Source organism: Cyrtonyx montezumae, unplaced genomic scaffold (genome assembly GCF_038088225.1).
Source record: "Cyrtonyx montezumae isolate F1298 unplaced genomic scaffold, pur_monq_1.0 scaffold_18, whole genome shotgun sequence".
NCBI lineage: Eukaryota > Metazoa > Chordata > Aves > Galliformes > Odontophoridae > Cyrtonyx > Cyrtonyx montezumae.
Genome location: NW_027071914.1, coordinates 16,398,655 through 16,407,942, shown reverse-complemented (window position 1 = coordinate 16,407,942; position 9,288 = coordinate 16,398,655). Strand labels below are relative to the sequence as shown.

Below are 9,288 nucleotides of genomic sequence, written 5' to 3'. Positions count from 1 at the left end.
AAAAAAGTGATTGTTTCCATGTGTGCAAATTCGGCACAGTCCAGGTGTGCACTGCTAGCCAGCAGACAGCCATCACAACGATGCTGGTTTCAACAGCTGAAAAAGAAAAACCTTCAACGATGCTGTGTCGCTCCTTCTAACATTTAGTGAAGGGACATCCAAAATCAATCAGATGAAATTTTCAACTCCGTTGCTGAGATTGTGCAACGCTGCTCAGCTGAACTCCCACGGACCACCTGGCAGGTGGGAGCCATCGCTGCAGCAGCGTGCCAAAGCGCCACGGCTGCATCTCTCTCCCTGCTGCACGGGCTGGGACTGCAGGCAGCTCCAGGGATGGGAACAGCTCAGCAGGATTGCAGCAGGCACCACCACCAGTGGGAGCAGAGAAGGGAGCAGCTCCAGCCCACCTGCTGACCCTGCAGCACAAAGGTGAAAAGCTGGGGCCTGGCAGCAGTGCTGCTGCTCGAGGCTCATGGGCTGTAGGTAAACTCAGCAGTGGCAGCTGAACGTGCCACCTGTTTACAGTAGTCTAGCAGCTGGTCAGGACATAGTTCAGCTGTCTGTGAATGGGGGCAGAGACCTCATCAGGGAGGCTGGGCTCTGTTCTGAGCTGCTCACACTCAATGAACTGCTGAGAGGCATTGAAAAAGAAGAACTGACTCAAGCTCCCACTGCACGAAGTTTACGTGTCCTGTTATTCAGGCTGCAGATCAACTGCTGTCGCTCTCTAAAGGTAATAGGACCCACGTAAGAGCTCTGAGCAAAGTGTGCCTGTGGACACCTTTGCCAGCTCTCAGAATGGAGTACCCAGTTCATTGCTCCCTCGCTTAAGTAGAAGCCAGGATTGAACTCAGAGTTCAACATTATTTTAGCAGAACTCACAGCTCTGAGTAGCTTGCTTTACTCGTTTCTGCCAACCTCAAATTGTCCTTGGAGTACAGAACAAGGAAGCCTTCAGCTATAAAATCTGCATCCCCCTGAGCTTGCTGAAGTGAGAGACTGAGCATCTTTGTCTTCCAGACAGCTCAGCCCTTAACCCATAAAGAACCTATCACAGGAAAACGTCACACTGCAGATTAGATAAACTTCCATTAACAGCTGCAGGAATAGCACGACAGGGAGATAAATGTGTTACTTTGCTTATGCTTCAATTTGAGACAGTCAGCTCAACACTAAGAAGAATAAAAGATAAAGGAATGAGCCAAATGTTCTGGACTTTGGAGAGCAAAGCGTGTCGTGCATTTAAAGCCCCGGGGCACCTTTTGTAGTCATGTGTTTGAAAATAAAAGGTAGTAACAGAGTTCCTGAAATCATCTTTGGGTGTTAAAATAATCCTTTTACTTCCTTATAGGTCCCTAGAAACTGCTTCTAATTCAGCCAACTACCACTAACCAAACATCAGAATTGCAGTTTATCATCTGATTATTGTTAATAAATATGATAACCTGGTAATTGTATAGAGGGTCAAAGCTCATCTTCAGTTCTGAACCATCAATCAGGTTAGGCAATTTTTGTCAGTAGCATATCAGACTGTTTGCTCTTCACAGGTACTGAGGCTAGAAATGCACTCCAATTCAAGCAAAAAGTGGCTACTGAGGGAAGGATAAAGGGATCACAGAGCTCACCTCAGTGCTGTTATTTCTCATCACCTGCAGTGGAGCAAGGGCTGTCTTCAACTAACTACACTGAGAAATACTTCCAAAAAGTAGGAGTCAGAGAGTCTGGAAATGTAAAACAAAGCAATTTGAGCAGAGAGGATTTCAGTTATCGCTCTGTATGGAATTCACCCGATAGATAACACAGTGCAATCCACCTGAAACATTTCAAGACACACTTCATAGAAGGACGTGGGACAAAGTTGAAGTTTATTAGGCATTATCATATATTATCTCTCTGTCACATGAGCGAGCGTAGCAGCGAGCCGTGGGTAATGCAGAGCAGTAACATCTCAGTGATGCAGTCACTGGTCGTTCTCGTAGTCAGCAGGGTTCTTCCTCTTCAGCCTCTCAAACTCTTGCATGCCCCAGGAGTAGAGGAGGTAGGCGCCCAGAAAGGCTGCAAAGGAAAAGGGGCAGTGACACAGGGGAAGGCACGGAGCAGCCCGAGCCACCCGCTGCGTTTCTGACACAACAAAGCCACGCCACGGCAGCCCGCTGTGAACCCCTCCACGCCACGGCAGCCCGCTCTGACCCCGCTCCTCCTCCCCCGGCCCCGCGGCCTACTCACGGGGCGTAACCTTGAAGACCTGCGACCTGAACCGCCGCCACACGTTGGGCAGCGCGTCGGAGAAGACGTTGGGGATGGCTCGCTGCTCGAAGGGCGACAGGCTGTACGTGATGATGTGGCGCACCCGAGCCAGGTTCCCGAAGTGGATCCCCATGGCGGCGCCGTGTCACCTTGCCTAGGCTACCGCGCGACCCCGGAAGTGGATCTCAGAAGCCGCTTCCGCTTCCGGGACGCGCGGTCGCCGCTAGTTGCCATGGTTACTGTGGGTCTCTCTCTCTCTCTCTCCCCCCCCCCCCCCCCCCCAGTCCCTGCAGGGAAGGGAGGGAGAGAGGAGAGCGAGCACGTCCGGAGCCGATAAGGAGTGGAAAGCGCCTCAGCCCCGGGAGCGGGATGCTGAGGGCGGTTATGGTGCGCCCACATCGGAGATCCGCGATGTTATAATTACTGCAGAGCAAAGGATGCGAGATCGCACCGCGGGGGATGTGCCCTTAACCCACTGCAGCTGTGTTACAGCCGCTCCCTGTACGGCTCCCACAGCTCGGACGCTGCTCCTTGAATTGGCTTTTTCACACTCGCGCTGAAGACCCAATCACTTTATGTTACGCCTCCGTGTTTATTTTTGCTGCACGGAGCGCGGACCTCTCCAACCCCCACGAAAATGCTGTGAGAAAAAGGCACCTGAGGATGCAGCAGAATGTACCGCTGTCGAAAGACCCACAGAGACCATCTCAAAGGAGAGTACTTGAAATAAACAAACGTTTGGCAGAGCCGAACTCCCAGGGCTTGAAACGGCTCAGTGGGAGTGATGCCGATGGGGCAAGGAGCCCTTCTCTAAGCCAATCGAATGCAGCGCTGACGCGGGGTAGGAGTTTGTTGGCCATGGAGCTGTTCTGCCTTGAGCTCTTGGTAACACAGACCCTCACTCGGAGCCAAAGTAAGCACTATTTTTAGTGCAGCAGCCCCAGGTTAACGCAATCCCTGGATCGGGGCAGCACACCAGCGCGATGGCAGCCACACAGCCCCCTGGGACTCTGTCCTTTCCCCACCAGGCTGCATGCCCACGCCAAGCCCGACAGAACTATGAGGTCAGGATCTAGTGTAAGAGGCTGGGAGAGAAAGGAGGAGTTCATGCAACAATATATTTGCGAATTGTTTTCACAGCTATTCGTAGCAATTCAGAAAAACACAAAACAGCACTGCATTCTTCTATTAAACAAAAAAAACAAAAAAAACAAAGCCCTACCAAAGCAGTCCTTTGTGTGGGCTCAAGCTCCCTTAGACAAGCTCCTTATGCCTGAGACATGCAACATTCCTCAAAACAGAAAAACACAGGGGAACTGGAAACTTAGAAAGGAAAAAGAATGAAACACAGAGGATGTTACTTTAACATTAGGCTTCCCTCTTTCCCTAGAAGCTCAGCAGAAGGTCATTACAAAGGATTTCTTTATGTGGAGGAAGTCTAGCAGACACTGAATTTAAGTGGTATACGTGATAGGCATTCATTTTATTTATTATTAAATCTTAACAAAACAGCTTAAAATTGGCATCCGGCAGTTGAAACCACTTCCATTCAAATGCAATATCGTTGCAATAAAAAGATATTTACATTTCATTTCACATCCTAGGCAGGCTGAGTGGCTACAAAAACAGTGCTAGTATGTAAACACCCATTAACTCCGTGCTCAACCCTATTCAGTCTGAAAGAGCCGACAGAATTCCACAAATGCTCCAAATATTTTGCCAGTGCAGAACACCCAAGCTAAGTGTAAAACATGAGGGTACACCCCCTACCGACAAGTGCACTTGGTCGCTATCATGTCCTCGTATTCCTTGTAGACGATGGAGCCGTCGGGCTCTATGGTCAGGACGCTCAGAGGGCTGTATTCTGCAGGAACACAGGAGGGCCTGGGAACAGAGGAGTCCAATTTCTCATATATTATGTTCTGCACCATTGTATGTACAGGAGAGCCGTACCGGTGCCCGACCACCCTCGGACAGTCACCCTTGCAGTACTGAGGGCTGTATCTATGCGGTGCTATTATCCATTTGTCCCACTTTAATTGGCTAAAGCTTAAACGGAAGCTGTGAAGCTCACACTCGTTTTGAGGAAACAGAAACTGTTGGAAATATTCACTCAAATTCTGAGGCGGAGTTGCTGGAGCTTCTTTCAGGTTCTCTTCTCTCCGGTGTCGAGATGCCCTCTTACCCTGTGTGTTCTGGCTTCCTTTGCCATCCATCACATCAGCAAACGGACCGTTCCTCTGCTTGGGCCGCACCGGGCTCTTCCTTCTGTGCCTAAGTGAGTTCCACCTGTGATAAGCTTGCTCGCTGGTATCGTTCAGGTAAAGAAGAAGAGAAGGGGGGACCAGAGCCAAATTAATGGGATGATCCTGTTCAGTGTTTTGTTGTGGATTACCCATCAGACAAGTGAAGTTCACAGCCATATGAATATTCCTCCTGTTAGCAGCAATTAGAGGCTGCAGAAAAGAAGTCACATCGATCTCAACCCACTTGCGCTTTCTAACTTCGAAGTGCAGGCTAAAAGCTACAGAGTGTGAAACACTGGGACATACTTGGCTAGAAAAACCATGCTCCTTAACAGACAAATGGCACGTGCACGTAAAAGAAGGAGTGGGAGCTGATGTGTCAAATGAGTAGAGCAAGACAGACTTGAGCAAGTGCTCGAGAGCAGTAACACGATCCAGGTTGAAGAGCAAATCCACCGAGTGAAGGTCTCCTGAGAAGGGAAGCAAAGATCTCATACAGTTAATGCATCTTCATTTGCCACCAATATATATATACTGTGGTCAGGCAGCTAATCGGAATTGTCAAGCAGAAACCAATTTAGACACCCATAGATATTTTTTATTATATGGAATGTCTGTTCAGGTCAGAAACAAAGAAACCAACAAAACCAAGGGCTGAGCTTTTTAGAGGCATCAAAGCACAGTTAAAGAGCAGCACTCCAGGCCAGCAGTCATCCTGTCAGCACTGCTGTGGGGAACAAGGAACTTGTTTGCTCAGTTTACTTTTCTTTTCTGTTTTCTTATGAAACATAAGGACAGCTTCCAAGCTATTCTGGATGCATATTTCTGTCTCATTTGTCCCTACTGCAGGATATGCTGTTCTCATCACTTCCCATGATGTCATTTGTATTTACTGCACTTCCCATCTGATTTTGGGATGGGTGCAGCCGTGTGCTGGCCCTCCTTCAGCCATGGGGCTCCATGCTCAGTGCACTGCTGCTCACCACTGCCTCTTTTTCTCCGAGCATGACATGCTCCTATCACACAAGCACACAAAGCGACCTTCAAACTCACAGAAACCAAAGGATTAAAAATCAGATGAGGGCTCTATGGGTCCTAATTCGCTTAGGATATGATTTATGTTCATTATTATTATTATTTTTTCTGAACTCAGGGACCTTAACAGCAGCCTCACAACCTTACTGCAGGAAGCTGGTTCGGATTCAGACTGCTGCTTTAACTGCTGCTGTATTTAAGACACATCGCTGTGAGATTAAGGCTCAGAACCGGACCGGCTCGCAGCATCCCGACCCCCGCCCCACACCTACCTCTGCTCAGATCCCTGCGGCGGTGCTGGCACTCAGAACACGGCGTGAAAAGCCGAACCGTGTTATAGAGGTGGCTCTTGTGGGCCTTGGGGACCCCGTCCTTGGTGGCGTACATCTTATACAGCCTCTTCATGTACCTCAGGGCTCGGGAGTCCGGCTGCAGCCTGGGGGCCCCGCTCTCCCAGCTCCGGCGTCCCTGGTCAGACAGCACCTTGAGCAGAGGAGGCAGGAGGGCATAGCGGCGGCTCGCCCCGTCCGGCAGCCGCAGCAGCGGGTGGAGCTCGCTGACCTCGGGAGCCACCAGAAGCCCGGACAGCTCGGCGGCTGCTGAGCGACCCCTGGAGCGGGGGGAGCACTGGATGCTAGAAGAAAGCCAGTGAATGCAGCAATAGAAACAAACGCAGATCCTCCAGGTACCCTCCATGCTCGTCAGGGCTGCAGCCTAACCGCACCTCCCCTAAAACATTCAAGAAAAAAAGAGCCCCTGAGCGCGAGCCCTTATATGTGTTTCAGCTGTGGCTTTGGGAGGGAGGTTTCCTTGTGATTAGAAACCAAAGGGAAAGACCCGCAGCTGGCTGCGGAGCACACGTGTCCGCGTGCAGCCGGGCCGAGGCTCTGCACGTGGGAGCATCTCCCAAACAAACCCTCCTCCTCTGGTTCAACTTCTCCACGTGGTGAACTGCACCGAGTGGGTGTTCGTGTGTGAGCCTCCAGAGGGAGCCGGGGGACGGAGCGATGCTGCCGGTCCGGTCCCAACCCGGGGACATGGTTATGTGCGGGGGTTCCGGGCTCTGTGTGCTGCAAAGGAAAGTTCAGCAGCAGCGCCGGTTATCCGTGCTCGATATATTCAACTCGCTAAATATTATTGCTTCTGAAGTGCTCCTGAAGACTCCACTGGGGTGGTCCTGAGTGCTGCAGGAGCGTTCAGGAACTCATGTTACAGGATGTAAGTAAAGGGATGGATTTCTGTTGTTTTTAATAAGGGAAGTGTGTGAGAATGTGTTTTCATGTCAGTTGTTTTTCATTAGAGCTATGGGTGAGCATAATAAGGTGTTGCCTGTAATCTGTCTTTAACATCTTAAGGCTTCTAAGTAAGGAATCCTTGTTCAGAGAGTCACAGAATTGTAGGGGTTGGAAGTGCTTGATTAACAGAAATGTCAGACTGGAGTTCTTTCATTTGGAGTGGAAGGTTAATCCAGATAACCATCTCTAACGTGAAACAACACCACCTTTTTTCTTAGTTCTCTTCAAGCTGTTTTGTCTGCAGTGAGAGGGGGATGCTCTCACATCTAAGGCTGTCTGTGTAACTGTGTAACTCTGCTTTGGATGTGCTGGTCGGTGCTTTTCTTCATATTAAAAATACATCTTCAGTGACACGTGATGAGCTGACCTGCTGCTCCCTCGGGCGTGAAAACGAGTCCCTCTCTGTCTTAGTGTCAGACAAATGTGGCCATGGTTTCTGTTGTTCCACGACTACTTAAGTTGCACTCCAGCATCTTTTCCCTTCCTTGGGAAACACCAAACACCTCATTTGCGCTATCACAAATAGCAACCTTTAAGTGTCTATAAAGCAGAGAGGGTGACGTGGTGGCCTTGCCCTGTGCTGAGAGAATGACATCTGTTTGTTTCCACAAGAGAGCAAAAGCATTAATTGCAGGTACAGCTGTTACACCCCGACAAAGAAAGTGCTTCACTTGGGCTTGCTGCTGATTCAGAGCACTCTGAGATACAAGAAGCAGCAGGTGCCCTTTGTTAAGGAGGAGGACAGGCAGTGGCTTTGCTGTAGTGTTGGGGTGTTGCTCTCAGTGTGGCTTTGCTGTAATGTGGTGCTCTTTAGGGAAAAAACCCATGTGGTTACAGTGTCCTGGTTGGTTCTTAACAACAATCCCAAGTACTCTTAACATAGAGACAGGACTGCAGAAGTCATTCCCTCCTTCTATTTTTTCTTTAGAAAGGGGAAGGATAAAAACCCAAGTAACACCTGGAAAGCCAGGAGATAGGGTCTTACACTTGATGTTCTTCCTCCTGCCTTTGTGTGCTGGTACATCCTTAGAACAGCTCTGTTGGAAGGGACCCTCAGCATCACCAGAAAGCATCATCCTGCTGCTGTCACCTGGCCTGGGGCAGCACACAGGGCGGGTAAATGACAGCATCCACAGGTGATGTTTTTCAGAGGTTTTATTATTATCGTTTCTAAATGGAATAGTGATTTCAGCCATCCCAGCAGCTTGCTGCTCCCCAGGGTGGGGTTGTGGCTGTGAGGTAGGAAATGGGGAATTGTTGTCTGTTTTGTTGGGGTTGTTTGTTCTGTGTTGGCTGTGATACGTGTCCTTGTGTGACTCTCTCCTGCAATGAGACCTACAGCTAAATCAGGTTGGTCAGAGCCCCACCCAGCTTCACCTTGAATGGCAGGACAGTGCACCCACCACCTCTCTGAGCAACCAATTTCAGTGCTTTCCTGCCTTTTTCATGAAACCTTTTTCTTTCTATCCATCCCAAATCATCTCTGTTCTGGTTTGGAGCCATACCCCTTGTACTATCACCACAGACCCCGCTAAAGAGTCTGTCTCCTTTTTCAGAGTCACCCATGAGACACTGAAAGGCTGCTGCCAGATTTCCCCGGGGCCTTCTCTTCCCCAGCTCCAGCTGTCTTGTTGGATCGTTGTTGTGGCCCTCCTCTAGATGTACTCCATCAGGTCTGCATCTCTCCTGTACCGAGGACTGCCCATCGGGATGCAGTACTGCAGGTGATGCCTCACCAGCACAGGAGGGCAGGATCTCCTCCCCCCACCTGCTGGCCACGCTGCTTCTGATGCGGCCCGGGACACGGTTGGCTTTCTGAGCAGGGAGGGCACATCGCTAGCTCGTGTCCGGCTTCACCATCCACCAGTACCCCCAGGTCCTTTTTCGGCAGTGCTGTGCTCTGCCCTTTAGCCCCAGCAGCTCCGGCTCCGCGCTGTGACCCCACCTCCGCGCGTCCCCGGGGCCGGGCCGCGCGCGGGCGCGCGCACCGCTGCGGGAGCGAGGAGCTCCCATCTGGGAGTAATTCGCCCTGGAGGAGGTGAAGAGGCTGATGGAAGTAGGTGGGTTTGGGAGGGCCGGAGGGGGGGGGACCGCTCGTGCTGCGGGCCGGGGAGCCCTTACGGTGCTTGGGAAAGTGACGGAGCACTCGGGAAGCGCTGCCCGCCTTGCTGCTGGGAGCCGATGTCCTGCCCGGAGCGCTCCCAGCTGGAAAGGGGCTCTCGGAAATCCTTCCCGGGGGACGTTGCTCTCCTCTGTCCGACTATAAAGGTACGCTGTCCTGTCGTCCGCTAAAACCAGAAACGGTCTAAAGGACGATTTTTCTCTCGTCCGATGTTATCCCCGCGGCAAAAGAAAAATAAAAAACCTTTCGTAGATCAGAATGAGCGGCGTTACGCGGCTGTGCTGTGCCGCTGTCAGCAGGAGGCGGTCCCAGCCCTGCGGTCCCGGCCCGAGCTGCTCAATCC

At 51.0% G+C, this 9,288-nt stretch overlaps 2 protein-coding genes across 2 annotated transcripts; both read right to left on the bottom strand.

Annotated features, from left to right (window-relative positions):
- Positions 1–1,841: 1,841 nt before the first annotated feature.
- Positions 1,842–2,419, bottom strand: LOC136047625 (cytochrome b-c1 complex subunit 8). Its single transcript, XM_065734906.1, has 2 exons — positions 2,227–2,419; positions 1,842–2,055 (listed from the first exon to the last, which is right to left on the bottom strand). The coding sequence occupies exons 1-2, from the start codon at positions 2,378–2,380 to the stop codon at positions 1,961–1,963; spliced, it is 249 nt and encodes an 82-aa protein (XP_065590978.1). The 5' UTR covers positions 2,381–2,419; the 3' UTR covers positions 1,842–1,960.
- A 1,457-nt stretch (positions 2,420–3,876) lies between these two features.
- Positions 3,877–6,242, bottom strand: GDF9 (growth differentiation factor 9). The gene is made up of 2 exons (XM_065735012.1): positions 5,801–6,242; positions 3,877–4,963 (listed from the first exon to the last, which is right to left on the bottom strand). Exons 1-2 carry the CDS (start codon positions 6,222–6,224, stop codon positions 4,014–4,016), a joined length of 1,374 nt encoding a protein of 457 aa, XP_065591084.1. The 5' UTR covers positions 6,225–6,242; the 3' UTR covers positions 3,877–4,013.
- Between the last annotated feature and the right edge of the window lie 3,046 nt (positions 6,243–9,288).

What these genes read in the sequence shown, in the direction of transcription:
- GDF9 (XM_065735012.1), bottom strand. Translation starts at nt 6,224, where the DNA reads ATGGAGGGTACCTGGAGGATCTGCGTTTGTTTCTATTGCTGCATTCAC. An exon ending in CCGCAGGGATCTGAGCAGAG is followed by an intron (nt 4,964 to 5,800) that starts GTAGGTGTGGGG and finishes TTCCCTTCTCAG; the next exon opens with GAGACCTTCACTCGGTGGAT.
- LOC136047625 (XM_065734906.1), bottom strand. Translation starts at nt 2,380, where the DNA reads ATGGGGATCCACTTCGGGAACCTGGCTCGGGTGCGCCACATCATCACG. An exon ending in GGTCTTCAAGGTTACGCCCC is followed by an intron (nt 2,056 to 2,226) that starts GTGAGTAGGCCG and finishes TTTCCTTTGCAG; the next exon opens with CCTTTCTGGGCGCCTACCTC.